Raw genomic sequence first — 17,716 nt, forward strand, 5'->3', positions numbered from 1 at the left:
GACTTAAGGTTACTCTAATACTCTAATCAAAGTACAGCAAGAAATCTTACCCAGCATATTCCAAATCAAGCTCAGTAGAAATAAAACCAAAATATATTATTTTTGAATTTAAATAAAAAAGAATTATGTGTTTAGTTAAAGTTAATAACATTAATATTTAATTAATGAGTTATAAACTGTGAGTATGAATGTGCTATTTTTTCTCTTTACTTGTGTAAAGTAATAATAAAATAATGGAAGTTTAGATTTGTTTTATCGAATAACATGCAGAGAACTCCGCAACTTGGTAATTATTATTTAATACTTCTATTTATTGTTTATTGTTTATATATCCTAATACAATAATTGAAGTATTTATAATCAATGTTAACACCTACTTAACGAGTTATTTCTTTATAAAATAAAATAATTTAAAAATATTTCTTCCTTTAAAGAAAACAATATACAAATACTAATTACTACTACTTATTATCTTAACGGCAATAGTGTTATATTAAAAATTGTTATTATTCTAACGATTTTAGATTGATAGAATTGCGAGTGCTAGTTTTCATCACTATGAGATTTCAATTGAGATTGATTTTTGTAATACTGAAGTTCGTTTTCTATTTACCGACAAACGTTAATGGCCGGGGCGATGAAGAAGTCGTTGAAGAATCATTACAAAGTAGAAATATATCTAATCATAAAAAATTGTACGACACGGTTGTACGCAGACCAACAGCCGCCGAAATAACCAATGCGATATCGGATCCGAATCTTTTTCAAGAAATTCAAGTAATCAAAAATAGTTCATTACAATATACAAATTACAATCCCTTTTAATCCCCGGGGTTATATTCTACACTATCGGGACGAAAATAGGATATTAAAATTAATTTAAAAAATGTCCACGGTCTCATTAGTATATAATTACAAGTATAGATATAAATTTTCAACTTAATAACATTTGTAATTGTTATAACAAATTTGTCTACTTCACTCAGTTTCATTACAGTTCAAAAACTGTTATTATGTTGAAATTTTATACTTGCACTTTTAATCATACACTTGAGAGATCCTGGAAAAGTAAAATTAATTTTTTGAACATTTTTAAATAGCCTATTTTAAATTTCATTCTCAGGCCACTGTGTACCGATGCGATTTACAATTCTGTGGTGTTCGGGCAAAGGTGGATAAGTGTAAAATCGCAACTTTTGGAATCACTGAAACTAAATCATTTCAGTTACATTTAATCCCATTTTTCACGTGTGAATACTAATATTAAAATATCATCCTATGTCCTATGTATTGGTATTCACACGTGAAAAATGGACTTAAATGTAACTGAAGTGATTTAGTTTCAGTGATTCCAAAAGTTGCGGTTTTACACTTATCCCCCTTTGCCCGAACACCACAGAATTTTTCAGAGACTAAAAAATGCATTGTTACTTTAATCTAATCCTAATACAATTGATTCATCTTATTATATAGCGCCATCTAGTGTCTGTAGTAAAATAATTCCATGGCGTTGGCTCGTCAAGCCACGTATTTATTTGGTGTGATCCTACACGTCAATAGTTTTAAATCTTAATTTTACCCATTTTCCACTCCCTCCACAGGTGCAAATTTTTTTATTTTTATAGTTTGCACCTTTTAGTTGAACATTATTCAGGAGTTACATTATATATTCATAACATACTCAACAAAGAAAAAATATGGATTGCAGTTTTTTTTTTAATCGCCGGAAAACTTTTTATTGGCAGATTTTGTATACTTTAACATAAACACGTTAAATCGAAAAAAATTATTAAAAACGTGCCAATATTTTTATGGACATCTATTTAGGTTGAGCCTAGTAAGTTTTAAGTAAGTTAATAAAAATATTAGTAAATTCTTTAATTTTAAGAAACCAAATACTTATATGTTATTAAAAATTGCCGTCCGACAACTACAACTGTTAACATGATGTTGTTATATTATTGATAACAATTTACAACGCTTATTATACATTACACTGTAGAATATTTACATATAACATTGAGAAAACCAATAATATCAAACTAGCCAATATACACTACAACAGATTTCACAACCAATTTACAAATTACAAAAGTCTTATCTCTCCAATGTACATAAGATAAAAATTATCTTATCTCTCAAATACTAATAATTTAAATATACCTACTAGATATTCTTTGTCATCGTCGTACAAGAACATTTCATATTCGAAATTTATTTAAAATTTAAAAAACAGATAATCCTCGTTCAATAAATCGTGAAAAAAAATTAGAACTACTGCCAAACCAATTTGAATCAGTTCATCTAGACAACTGAACAATCATACTAGTAAAATGTTAGGAAACAATTAAAATCCGCATAGTCGCCATTGATGGCCATAGGATAATTCAATTGAAAGAAGTTAGTAAGGTGGGGTCGGGGCATATTGGGGACGGAACATAGTGGGTTTTGGGCGCAGTAGGGTCGGACATAGGGGGGCCCGGAGAGGTCAAAGTCTTACAGGAATTTTTACAACTGAAAGTTATAAAATCATTTTCAAATAAACTTTTTAATGCAAATCAGTAGTTAGTAATTTCAAACCAGTAAAGTCCAAACCAAGCACATTGTAAACCAGCACAGTAAGAAAGTATTAAGGTGAGTTGCAGTGTTTATAACCCAACTGTACTGGCTCTTTTATTGTTCAATTTTTTTAAAAATGTAAATGGTCTTTTAAACATAAGAACACAAAAAAAAAAACTGTGCAAAAACCCAATTAAAAATTAAAATAATAAAAAGAAAAATTTGTTATTGTTCAGCTAAATATTGTTCTTTCTCTAATCTAGACGGAAAACCGATTAATTTCACATAACCCCTGTAGTCTTCAGTAATCGCTCGTCGGTGGCGTTGTCGAAAGATTTTATATCTTTACTAAACGAAATTAAAGTAATAATAAAGTACATTTTTACTAATTTCAATTATTTTATCGCACTTGACCGACCGTAAAATATCGTGTGCCATAATATTTTCTTCGATAGCGCAGAGCTATCTACATTATGTATAGTCAATGATTTTACTCAGTAACGCAACTAAAATAAAAGCAACCTTTTTTTACGGGCGTGATTTATAGATAATACATGATAAACTATTGTATCAAATGATGGCATTTCACATAATATTCGGGTAGTAATAATAACAGAAAATAAGAATAATATCATCGTTCCTTACATTTGGTCCACCGTAAAATTAGAAAAAAAAAATTAAAATCTAAATCTTGTACTTTGGTACTCAAAACTTTAGAGTGGTCCTAGTAGGACCACTCTAAATAGACGACCATAAAAATACTGCCACAATTTGTAATTTTTTTTTTAAGATTTGATGTGTCTATATTAAAAAAAAAAAAATTTGTAATACAGTTTTCCGTCAAGCTAAATGAAACTAGAATCTCGAATTTTTCCTTCGTTAATTATGTTTTGGTTATATACAGATTTTAACTCCTCACTAAAGTCCTAAAATTACGGCTAAAAACCATAAAAAAACACAAGGGGAGGGCAATGGGTATATTTTTAATTTGTGACTATTGACGGTTACGGACATGCCAAATAAATATTCCTCGTAAAATTCAACTGGATCCGATCCTTTTTTTCGAAATTATAGCCAGTAAAAAACTAAAATTTTAAAAATCTTATGGTTTTTTTGTTTTTCCAAATTTTAAGGGTAAAGAAGTGGATTTTTTCATTTTCTGTGTATACAGACACAAAAAATGCTCATATTTTTGTAATACCAATAGCATCGAAGTTGAAAAATTGTATATTCAAAACTTAACAACCATTTAATATTTTCAGGCTGAAAGTTTGCATAAGTTCTTCTTTACTGGACAGTATCCAAGTGGCTTTATTCAATTGTTGAACACGTACGAGACATTGAGTCCTAACCCCATTAAATTAAGTGATGGTGAAATTTTAATGCTGACTTTTAAATATGACCGCGGATCGCTGAACAGGAGAATTGTGACACAATTGAAATTTTACCGAAAGATTCAAGAAATACAGTGCATGAGTTATGTACTTCTAAATGTCGTCTTACCAAAAGTCAAGGATGACGGTTTAAAGAGTGTTTCCGATTACGTGTACTATATGATAGACATGTCGTACAAAGGAAAATTCGTAGTGACCCCTTGGCTTTGGGATTTGTATATAAAACTTTTAGGACTACGGCAGTCCAAATTAGAACCCCAAACATTTTTAGAAACACACTTAACAGGGATTAACGAAACCCTACAAAAAATGATAACGTCGTGTCGAGTATATAACTATCTAAAGGAAGATTTTGACTACTCCAATCAAGATGTGTTAATGAAAATGTATTTGAAAATACATGACCGATCATATCAATATTTCATCGAGAACAACGAATCTCAAAAACTGTATATCCGTACCATTGAAAATTTTTTTGTGACGAACCCATGGAAGATAAAAGCGGCTTGGTTTCCAGATCAACTAAATCTTCAGACTGGCTTTGTCTTTAATTGGAAGAATATATATGATGTACTCCAAAATGAAATGGCTTATATCAATGACCAACACGCTAAAAGAGAATGGATAACACAACCGTCGAAATACATAAAATATCACGAAATAATTTTGGACGTGGTACTAGCAAATTTTTACAATTATATTTGGCTGCATTTAGTTGTTTATCAAAAAACTGGAATTAAGGCTCTACTATATCATGAAGTGTTTTTAGATTTATTAACAGCGAGTAGTATACTTCATTTTATTTATATTGAAGACCAAATACTTAACGAAGTACTAATTTTACTGAGTCAAATATATTTACCCGACGACGAGAAGATAAATGAACTTATAAACATATTATCAGAGGAAGTAAATCGTATTTTGAAAAATGTTTCTGGTCCAAATTATCCACGATTTAGAAAGGCCATAATTCATGAAGTATTCGTTATTGAAAAAAGTGAAAACAAAGATTCCGAATTTCTTAAGTACCACGCTATGAGGTTTGAACAATTCGTTGAGGATACTATAGATATTTTAAGTGGATTCAATTTAAGTCTTTTGTCATTTTACATAAACGGAAACGAAACCGTTGATTTTGTTTTCCCGAATAAAGGTACTGTACTATAATCTGTATAATAAGAAAAACTTATTTACACTTTTTTTTAAAACAATTTAACTGTTTACTAAATGTAATATGCCTCTTTACTAAAAAAAATAATGTACGCTTATTTTGATTCATAATAAATATTTTTATTGCATTGAGCTGATGTAATAATAAATTATAAATCAAAGCTGTTCTATATATTAATAGGTTCTTTGTATATGTTGTGCTTGTAAATCTTGCACTTCACATTCACTTCAGATTGTAATATCCTAGAAAGCGCTCACAAGGAGATTCATTATGATTTATCATTCATAATTAATTACATAAATGTTCACTTTTTAACTTATAGTTTTCATTTTATTTTAATTAAGGAGAGATCGTTTTCAGATTTAAATAATTAGAAATCAAAAAGATTTGTTACAAGTTAATTTTAATAGATAACAAAATAAATAAGAGGTTTGTAAGGAATAATCAATAAAAGAAAGAACAAAGGTTGACATCGAAAATCCAATTATAGTTTGGTGATCGCAACACTTAGGGTTTGACGATGGAAACTCTTCATAGTCCTTCCTACCTTCTAGTCCTAAATGTTAATCATTGACTTGAATGTTGTTGTCAAAATATGGTTATCGACTAGTCAGCATTTTCAGAAATGTATTCTTAATAAATATAGTTTCAAAATAACTGTAAAATTCCAATTCTTATCCATGATTTTCAATGGTAAAAACCTGTTCATACAAAACGGATAAAAGTATTTTTCATAGTGATTTTCGAGATATCAACTTTTGATATAAATTATAGAGTACAATTTTTGAGGGAACCTCAGATACTTTTTTAAAATATCAACAGGTAAAATTAATTTTAGGGAGGAGGGTATTGAACGTAGTAAGTGCATACGTTCCATCAATAGGATGTGAAAAACGGTTAAAAGAAGAATTCTGGCAATAAGGTGGTGCAAGGAATACCACGACAAAAGAAAATTGTGATCGGTGGTGATATGAATGGACATTAGGGGAGTGATAGGACAGGTTATTAAAAAGTACACAGAGGTTATGGTTTTGGAGAGAAAAATGATATAGGAGAGAGAGTACTTGATTTTGCGTAGACCTATGAGTTGGCAGTTGTGAATACTTTTTATTGGAAGAGAAAAGAGCATTATACAACTTATAACTGTAAAGATTGAAAAGTAATTTCAGATGAAAGTGTGGTAACGCAGCATAGGTTAATAGTCTTAGATATCTGGTGTGAAGAAAAAAGGGTAAACAAAAGGAAACAGCTGAAAAATAAAATTCCAACAATTAGGTAGCGAAAGTTCACAGGCCAAAAAGAAAAGTAATTTGTGAAGAAAATGAAGGAAGAGTTAATGTGGAACATGGAGAGAAATGTACATGTAGATGAAATTTCGAATAGGGTAGTAAATGATATAAAGAAATTGGCAGTGAATGTTATAGGTGAGAGTAAAAGTAGTATGTAGCAGGATAAAGAAACGTGGTGGTAGGATGATTGAATAATAGTATTGAGAAAAAAGACTCAGGTTAAAAAACTGCAAAAAGACAGTAGGGAAGAGGTATTGATTGGAGTACCTAATAATAAATAAAGAAGCAAAATGTGTAGTTAGGGAAGCAAAGTTCATAAAGTATGATGGTTTGTATGAGAGATTGGAAACAAAAGAAGGGGAAAAGAAAGTGTATAAATTGGCCAAGATTCTAGAAAAGAGGTCCAGAGATTTTCAGAATGTGTGATGTATGAAAAAGGAAAATAAAAAAGTGCTGACGTGTTATTAAGATGTAAAAAAGAAATGGAAAAGTACTTTGAAAGGCTATTGAATGAGGAATTTACAAAGTGGGAGGATGGAGAGCAGGAAGCGTGGAATTTAGGTATTATAGATTTAAATTTTAGTGTAAGAGTAAGTGCGCATCAAGGTTCAGCGTTTAGTCGTTACTTGTTCGCTTTAGAAATGGACGAGATTACAAAAGATTTACATTGGATCCATATAAGTATAGTATTGAATCAAATATAGTATAGTATAAAAATTGTAGTCATATTATTTTCTATACAAAACTCAGTAAAGAAATAATACTATAGTTGTATGCAGTATTATGTTTCATGCTACGCGACAATACACAACTGAGTAAACTAAAAATATGCATCACATATAAATCCAAACGTAGTTAACACAACATAATATTTATTGTCATTTTTTTTTTGGGACACTATATTATATTCTTTAAGAGAGGATTATTTCTGTTGAAATAAACTAATAAACTGTGTTGTGTAGTATCGATTTTCAACAATGTTCACAAAATCGGTGTACTGGATATTTTGCGTTTATTTTTTATTAGCAATAGTGCCATCAAAAAACTGCTTACCAGACAAGCTGTCTTTGAGTCTTATGAATAAACTGATCGGATCTCACAGTTTGAAAATACTTAAAGAAAATCAAGTGAGAATTGATAACGCAAAAACATCGCTGGTGGCTGTACTCGGTCCTAACCCAAATCAATGGCTTGTCGACCAAGACAATTTTGAAACCGTGTCGGCCGTAGTTTTCAGCGTATTGTTCTGTGTTTATTCGAAAAAAGTGTATTATTTAATATTGAGTGGGCAAATTCTGTTAGAGAAATGTACCGCTTTGGCGGATGGTAATACGAATTTGTACGAGTGCGTGGAAAACGTTCAAACCCACATGAAAACTTTCAAAGATTTCGTGCGTAACTTGTTGACGATCATGTATCAATCTGCGAAAAAAACCAAAGTAGCATTCGATAAGAATTTCATGGGCACGCTATTATCCGTACACTTGTACTTGCACAACGACGGTATCTATTTGGATCCATTTCATGGTAACGTTGTTAATCCACTCACAAACGTTCGTCTTGTAATCGAAAGACTGACTCGCACTCACAATTACATAATGAACCAAGCCGAAGCGTATACAATAGAGCGGTGTTACCCGTTGAGATTTGACTCTAACGAGTTACAGTTTTCCACTGGAGCTGAGTCAGCAAACTTAGAGGATAAACTTCCGATTAGCGAAATCAACACAATGGAAATTTCGCTGACAGACCACCTTCGAGTTGAAGAACATTATCTCGACGAATTGGACATCGGTGATGCGAGCAATGAACGTGATCTGTTTAACCTAGACACGTTGATGCTGAATAAATTGCTCGATATCGAATTGGTAAGCGGTATAAAAGAGACGGCATTAAGGTTTATGAAATTGCAATGGCCTTACGTGTTTATGACATTGGAACAAGTTTATTTGTATGTTTCAGCCGACTACCATTCTGATTCAGTAATTAAATGCCAAGTGTTGGTCATGGAAACCATAGCGTCAGTGATTTTTCACCTAGTATCGAGTGTACTTAATTCGATAGAAGATCACACCCAATGTGATCCATTAGTAAAAACTACACTTAACGCTTTAGAGTTTTTGGAGAGTTTTAAGTTTCCGGTACGGATAGAAATTGCAATAAATCATATTAATCTCTATAGTCAAAATCGATTTTTGATGAAATCTATTTTATTCAGTGGTTATTTTTCACTTTCAACTGCAACTGAACAATTTATATTCAAATTAATAATTTCAGGAGACTCGAAGGCATACGATTCCGGAAGCAATTTAACAGCCATACTATTTAATTTCATAAATAACATTAAACAAATCAGACCAGACATTGCTATATTGCTTGAAACCAATAAAGATCTTTGTGACTACGAGTACGAGTACAGTGGATTTTTGCAATCTAAACCATGTAAACGACAATTGCCAAAATTTCATGACCATTTTACATCGTTCAACTGTACCGGTGCCAAGACTATGATTAAACATTTGCTATTCAGTAATTACCTGCTTGATCAATGCAAAATATTGGAAAATGACAGTTACGATTCGAATAGGACAGAAAAAGGAACTAACATTAATATAAATGTTTGTATTAATAAAATAATAAGCTACATCAAAAGTAACACTATTGAAAAGAACATAATGCATTTTTTGGAGGCGATTATTGATTTCTTTACCAATTTACCCAATTTCGATGGCAATGCAGTAGTACCGATAAATCGTAAGTTGGTAGAGTCGATTTACGCATTCATTTTATTTTTACACAGCCCAGCGACGATGTACGTCGAAGCTGATGATGCACTCGGTAAAATTGAAGGGCTAAGACGATCTCATTTGTTTATTATTAATCTTGTCATGCAGTTTACCATTGATCATTGTCAAGTTTCAAGTACAAAACAATTACACAAAGAGTTATGCAATGATCATATAAACGAAGCCTCTGGCAAAGCTATTAATTGGCGAAACTATAAATGACAATTTGAAGAATATTCCTAATGCCATTGATATACTCGAAACATCTGTTGGATTTATGAGAATAAAAACCCATAAATTCAATTTTCAGATTTTATTAATGGATGTGATTATTGAAAAGTCATTTTTACCCTTAAACGGGTTTTCATTGTTGCACGATATCAGAACACTTTGGAAATGAAAATCGAAAAGTTTAATAAAAGTACACAGTATAGTTAAACATGAACTTAATCCGAAATACTTGTTTAGATACCAATTATTAATGATTAGAACGGTTGCTTTTATAGCTTACGAAAAAATGAAAGATGTTGTTTTTAAAATACAAATTAGCAAAGGAAAGGTAATTAAGGAAAACCATTTAAAACTGATCAATGAAAAAATTAGCGCAATCACCGACTCACCATATCCCGATCATATAATGGTTTTTTTTTACACTGTTTACCAATTTTTTTATGACTTTTTGGAAGATACCGAGACATTTGCATATGGAGACAAAGTTATCGAAGCAATAAACTCTGTACAATCCAAATTAGAATTATATTTGATACCACCGGGTAAAACAGTTGCACCACTGTTCGATAACAATATAGATAGGAATGATTTGAAAGTTGCTTCTGAAAACTCAAAATCGAAGAATTCTTTGGAAATCACTGCCGCAGAAAAATTGAATAATTCCAACAACACTTCGGCAGACGGGCAAAAGACACTAATTCAGCCCGTAGTTGCTGAGGATATTTCAAAAATAGCAGAACTTGACGAAACAGCCGTGAATTCTATTCAGCATTTCATTGACTATCTAAATAATGTGATGGAAGTCAGTACGGAGCTGAATCATGTACTAAACATACTCGATTGGAAAAAGGTACTTGACGTTTTAATGAATTGATACTATTATTATGTATTTTTATAGAGTAAAAATAATTACAATTATTGTGTCATTTTAACTATAACACCAATACGATTACATTATTAAATACAAATTTAAAACCATTATAAAAGTTATTAAAGATTATTCCAAATAATTTTATGTTATAATCATGGCCGGGATAAAGTTCCAAACAAAAACCACATTTTACATACTAATAAAATAAATGGTTTTCCAAAATTATATGTTTTTCTAAATTTTAAGATTATTTTACATTAAAAAAAAAAAATTTAATTCATTATTTTTTAGCTCGAGTTATTTCTTTGAAACTTCCCATAAATAAATAGATTTCTTTAAATTCCTCAAGTATAAAACATTTATTTGAACTTTTTAAATTAAATCTGTAAAATTATTGCTCGGTTTACTAATCGGATGAATATATTAAAAGGTAGTCTGGTGTATCATAAAGGTAAAGACAAACAAAAGAGTTTCATTATTTATTTTATAAAAAAAACTAAATTTGTATTCAAAAGATGAAAAAAAACATAATGAACGAATTGAATGATGTAAACTATATACTATACTTCAAAATAACTCAATTAATTTGAGAAAAGGTGTGTAAAAACTGATCAAAACTTTTTAATTAATCTACTTCTTGGTAAAATTGATTCACCCCGTGTCCTTGAACTTATGTAATGGCCTAAGGGTCACCCAGGATCATACTATGTATCATAAAACATTTAATACATCTTCATTCCGTTCTAAATATTAATGAATGATCCCATTATTAAATCTATGCGTTCCTTAAATTACAATAATTTTGATTTCTTGCCTTAAATCTTATTTTGTATACATTTAAATTGTTGTATTATTGTTTTAATTATTAGCTCTTGTAAAAACCGACTGACCGTAATATAAATATACCAATAAAAATATTAGATTGAAGCTGGAGAATTGTGAACAGATTATCGCAATGATCTAAATTAATAATTATAAAAAAACACATGTTTAAGCTTTCTATAACTTGTAAATGCTGACAGCATAATGAAAATCATTTGATTTTGATATTCATGTATGAACATCCAAAGAAAGTTTTTTAGGAAAAAAAAATTTAACATCTTCGGACAATTGGAAATGTTAAATGAAATGTTTGGACTAAAACTTAAACGCCAAGGAATTTGTATAATTGTGGTAAGGCTACATTATACATTCCCAAAAATTGTATAATTATCTTTGTAATATAAACAAATATCAGCTGATGACATAACATATAAAGTATTTGTTTGTTTTTATTATCGTCATCGTCATCATTAACGGGCATTAAGGCTCAACGCTGCCATCATAAGATGATACCTAATATAAAATTACAAAATATAGCTTAAAGTACCCGTATATTTCATAATACTGTTATATTCTTTATATACAGTATTTAAAAATATTTAAGTACTTGGCGCTTTCTAAATAAATCACATATTATTAGCACATATTATATGGATATTGTATAGCTTTTATTCCAGCCTATTTCACTTAATTCCATAATTTTCAAAACTTGTTTTCGACAAGTTATATATTACTATACTTTTTTTTTGTATCCGAAAATTTTAACCGAGTAGAAGAAAATTATTTTCTAAGGTGTAACCGAACTCTTTAACCAGAGGTCCAAATTTACGTTTTCAATTGATAGTGTATAAGGTTTTTATTTTGTACTCTAAATTTTCGTTATATTAAACGCGTTAAAATACACAACAAAGAGCGTAAACAACACACAGCTATCGACAAAATAGTTTTTTTTATTTTTCAAGAAAAGTTTTAGGATATTAGATTTGAAAATTTTACTGAAGGTGTCTAAAAGAGTGGTAAAATGTTCTCAAAATTCTGTAAACAAACTTTTTTTTCTCAGTAAAAAGCCATAAAAAAAGGGTGTGGAGGAAATTACTTTTTGACTATAGTCAATTTCTAAAATGTTATTTGTTAGTAAATCAACAGTCAACGGGTACATAAAAATATTTTCATCATGTTGTTATTTACGATTTAACAACGGCTGTATAATATTATTATAGACAGAACAACAACCCTAAGAGTATCAAAGTGTTTTGGTTACAAATATTGTAACAACATATTATTTCATAATTCAATAACATTGCCTTCGTAACATAAATGTAAAAGCTCAATTAATAAAAATTGATTGCAGACCAATAATAGCATAATTAATAAAAAATAAATAACTACCCAAGGGTAGTTATCCAAGGATAAATATGTGTGTAGCAAATATTAAACACAAAATGTTAGTCAATAATCATTTTTATAAAACAATAAATAATAAAACAAAAACTATGATTTTCGTTTTCATAAAAATGTATTTTATTTATATCCATATTGCTGTAATTGGTCATAGAGCTCTAAAAATCTCTATATCCGGTCATTAATAGTTTTACTTTTTTTTCCCATCTTGATCCTTTTGAAAATATTGTATGGTTTTATCATTGATACTACTTTTCTAGATCATTTTATATTTACTTTCTTACACGGAAGAGTATTTAACACATGATTTAAGTTGTGTTATTTGTTGAAATAGGAAGAAAACATATTTGGACGTGATGTTTTGTATGCTTGTTCAAACAGTTACCTGTTGGTCATACACCATTGTGCTAAATAAGAAATACATACAAAACAAAAATCACATATCATGTAACGTTGACCTGGTTATACTATTTGAAGTACAGTTTTATTTACTCTCTTATCCGGAAACGTTTTGCAAACACTTTTTAAGTTGTGTTATTTATTGAAATAAGAATAAAACGCTGATATCTACAAATTCGCATCGAAATGATTTCTTGAATGTGATTATTTTATAGGAACTTTGTCTAATTGCGAGCGCTAGTTTTCACCATTATGACACTTCAATTGAGCGTGATTCTTTTAATACTTAAGATCATTTTCTGTTTATCAACGAATGTTAATGGACAGGTCGATGAAAAAGACGTTGAAGAGTCATTACAAAGTAGATATAAATTGAATCATAAAATATTACACGACACGGTTGTACGCAGACCAACAGCCACCGAAATAACCAATGCGATATCAGATTCAAAACTTTTTCAAGAAATTCAAGTAAACAAAAATATACAAAAGAGAACCCCTTTTAATTTCCGGAGTAATATTCGACACTACCGCACAGTGAATTGAGAATGAAATGTAGGTGGCAAAAGTAGGCTATAAAAAATGTACAACTTTATGTTTTTAGGGTCTCATTAGTAAAAGACTACAAGTATATAAATATACAGTTTCAACTCAATAACATTTGTGATTGTTGTATGTAATTTAACAATAAATTGTTATCTTTTTTTATATATATATCAATGACCCAAAAAAATTATGCAGTTTTAGCATTTTTATTTTCAAAATAACAGAAATAACAAAATTTGCCCAAATCACTAAGTTATAACTCCAGTTAGGTCCAAAAATGTATTTTGTGAACATTTTTTTAGTCTATTTTTTCCACCTAAATTTCATTCTCTGAAGGTTAATCGCGAATTTGCCAATATAGTTTAAAATTGGTCATACTACAAAAACTATATTATATTTATTTGTTTATATTTATACCGGCAAAACAAGAAAACCAAATAAACTTAAGCATTTAGCCCACTCTTATGGATCCATCATTCTTCTAACAGAATATGGTAAATTATTTTAGATTAGTTTTTGCGGACCAGCGATGCTATAGGTCTTACAATGACCAGATCTTTTTTGTGTCTGTGTTCACTGTAACTTTTTTTTAGACCAACTCTTTCAAGTAAGAACTCTAAAAAAAATCACAAATTTCATCTAGTTAGTACTTATGGGGGGGGGGGGGGGAGTTGAAAGAGTTCATCTCTTCAATCTTTACATTAAAAGTACAAAAAAATATACGAGATTTTAAATTTTGACTTTTACTGGCTATAATTTCGAAAAATAGGGCCGGATCAAGTTGAAATTTACAAGGAAATATAGTTAGAATGACTTATTGTTATTATTATTACAACAATGCCATTATCAAATAATAATAATTAAAGTGACTTAACAATAAATTGTTTTCTTTTTTTTATATTTCAATGACAAATTAACCCTGCATTAGTCGCGCGGTGTAATATCACATGAGAAGTCGCTCGTCTACATATGTAGAACAATTACAATTTTGCTAATTAAAATGTATTATTGCTACCTAAATTAATGATTTGACCACATCATTCAATTCTCATATATATTTTGTATCATAGTTGTACAATATTAATTAATTTAATACATATAAAAGGAATTGTAACAATTTAAAGAAGAAAAAATAAAACAATATTATTAAAATATATATTTATATATATAAATAATATATATTTATTATGTATATGTATCTATATATAATATAATATAGTGTATAACATCAATGTATACAAATTATGTGCCTGAGTAGTCGCGTAATCTACAATAGTAGAACAAATTTAAGTTCTGTCAACAACCTGAACAACGTAAATTTAAAAAATCCTCGTTCAATATAAAAAATTAGATTTACTACTAAACTAATTCGAATCAGTTCATCTAAACAACTGAACATTCATACGGGTAAAATGCTAGGTAAAAAGTAAAATACGCTTAATTGCTATCAAAGGCCATAGGATAAATAAAATTTAAAAAAAATGTTTATACTCGAAAATTAATATATATTTAATGTTCTCAAGTCGAAAGTTTGCAACAGTTCTTCTCTATTGGAAAGTATCCGAGTAGTTTTATCCAGTTGATGAACACGTATAAGACATTGAGTCCTAACCCCATTAAATTAACTGACGAAGAAATTACAATGCTGACTAATGAATAGGACCACGATTCGCTAAACAAGAGAATTGTGACACAAGTGAAATTTTACCGCATGATTCAAGAAATACAGTGCATTAATTATGTACTTCTGAATTTCGTGTTACCAAAAGTAAAGGATGACGGTCCAGAGGGCGTATCCGATTACGTGTACTATATGATAGAAATGTCGTACAAAGGGAAATTTGTAGTGACCACTTGGCTTTGGGGGTTGCATATAAAACTCGTAGGACTACAACAGAATATGTTGGAACCACAAACGTTCTTAGAAACACACTTAACAGAGATAAACGAAATCCTACAGAAGTCGATAACGTTGTGTCGAGATAATAACTATTTAAAGGAAAAGTTTGACTACTCCAATCAAGATGTGTTGATGAAAATGTATTTGGGAATTCATGACCGATCATATGAATATTTCATCGAGAACAAGGAAGCTCGTACACTGTTTATCCGTAGTACCGACAATTTTTTTTTGACAAACGCATGGAAGTTAGACGTGGTTTGGTTTCCAGATAACTCTGGCTTCGTCTTTGATTGGAAGAATATATATTTTAAACTCGAAAATGAAATGTCTTATATCGACGACCATTATATTAAAGGAGATTGGATAACACAACCGTCCAAATACATAAAATATCACGAAATAATTTTGGACGTGGTACTAGCAAATTTTTACAGTTATATTTGGCTGCACATAGTTGTTTTTAAAAAAACTGGAATTAAGGCTTTACTATATCATGAAGTGTTTATAGATTTATTAACAGCGAGTAGTGTACTTCGTTTTATTTATATTGAAGACCAAATACTTAACGAAGTACTAATTTTATTGAGTCAAATATATTTACCCGACGACAAGAAGATAGATGAACTTATAAACATATTATCAGAGGAAGTAAATCGTATTTTGAAAAATGTTTCTGGTCCAAATTAGCCACGATTTAGAAAGGCCATAATTCATTAAGCATTCGTTAATAAAAAAAGTGAAAACAAAGATTCTGAATTTCTTAAGTACCGCGCTATGAGGTTTGAACAATTCGTTGAGGAGTCTAGAGAAATATTGAGTGGATTAAATTTAAGTCTTCTATCATTTTACATAAACGGAAACCAAACCGTTGATTTTGTTTTCCCGAATATATTATAAAGATATTTTTTAATGTTACCTGTAAAATTAAAAAAATATATACATATTTTATTATAATATATTAACCATTTACTAAATTTAATATGCCGCTAACCTAAGGGAATTAGTGTACGCTTAATTTGATTCATAATAAAGAATTTTGTTGCATTTAGCTGATGTCTATATAAATTCATATAAATAGTATCAAATTTCTAATCGTTGTAATAGTTAGAAATTTAACATTACAACAATTGTATGTAGATCTATGCAGACTTATACGATTAAGTTATGATACTTAAGTACCACTTTTAGGTTTTAGTTTAATTTTTTTTTTTTTTTTTACTTAAGTTTATTTGGCTGAGTATGTTGAAAGCTGATGTTAAATTCGCAATAACCTACCCCCAAAACCAACAATTCGGCCAATTTTAAAGTCTTTTACAAAAAAATGTTTTAGCTTCTATGCAAAGCAGAATATAAACAAATTATAAGCATCAAAGCGTTTATTTGAAAGTGATTTTATCCAAGAGGACTAGTACAGTAGAGTATAGTTATAATGGAATTTTTTTACTAAAACATTCGTGGTTGCATTTTTTTCACTTCAGCGCATTTACTATAGTAACAAAAGTGATAATAACATTACCGGGTAACACAGCTAGTTAAACAATAAAAACACATATTTTGAGTTTGTAGCTGATAACCGAAGAATTAAAAACAACATTTTCAACTTATAAAGTTATCGGTAGTGTTCATCACTCTGCTGGTCTCGTGTTTACTGCGTACTCAGTGGTTGTCCATCACCATCGTTATCAATGGCATATTATGATTAAAGTATATTATTAGGAGCACAAAACAGAAGACAATAATATTATTTATTTTTAGTACCTAAGTAACGTCGGGCAATGACAACAGCTAGTGTCATTCCGCGTTGAATCCCAAACGTTTCAAAATAGCTGTGTTTTGTATATGGCCGATGCGCCGCGTCCAACGAATCTGTGACGTCACGCGTGATTTTTAAAAGCTTGTCACTAGTGAACGGAGATGTGTTGAAACTATTGTTAGTAATATCATTATTTTCTGGGTATTTTATACAATTTTTTAACATAAAAATTAAAAAACTTTTTTTTAGTTGTGTGGTCCTTTAATTTTATTTATTTTTTGTCACGCCTATGGCATAAGCTAATATAATTTATTAGAACACCATTTATCCGATCGCCATGAAACTTTGGGAAGTTGTTGAGTACACTCCCGCGTACCTAACTGGCATAGTACTTTTCGAAAATTTCACCCCTAAAAGTGGTCTGAAACACGAACTTTCTACTTTTAATACGAAATATTTTTCGTAACCATGGTAACCACGGTACTCGAGCGAATGGTAAGTGATGATTAAAGGAACAGACCGGTTCTATGTACCACGATTCTGAACAACTTTTTAACTGTTGGAATAGGATCTGGGACTGGGACTCCGGCC

At 30.0% G+C, this 17,716-nt stretch overlaps 1 protein-coding gene across 1 annotated transcript; it reads left to right on the forward strand.

Annotated features, from left to right (window-relative positions):
• Nucleotides 1-538: 538 nt before the first annotated feature.
• On the forward strand, nucleotides 539-5,203 carry LOC126839971 (uncharacterized). Its single transcript, XM_050575437.1, has 2 exons — nucleotides 539-777; nucleotides 3,822-5,203. Exons 1-2 carry the CDS (start codon nucleotides 559-561, stop codon nucleotides 5,118-5,120), a joined length of 1,518 nt encoding a protein of 505 aa, XP_050431394.1. The 5' UTR covers nucleotides 539-558; the 3' UTR covers nucleotides 5,121-5,203.
• The last annotated feature ends 12,513 nt before the right edge of the window (nucleotides 5,204-17,716 follow it).

This window comes from Adelges cooleyi, unplaced genomic scaffold, assembly GCF_023614345.1.
Source record: "Adelges cooleyi isolate 19-005CV unplaced genomic scaffold, UGA_ACOO_1.1 ACOO_flye_CR_arks_rails_tigmint_CR_PRNA_32, whole genome shotgun sequence".
Lineage (NCBI taxonomy): Eukaryota > Metazoa > Arthropoda > Insecta > Hemiptera > Adelgidae > Adelges > Adelges cooleyi.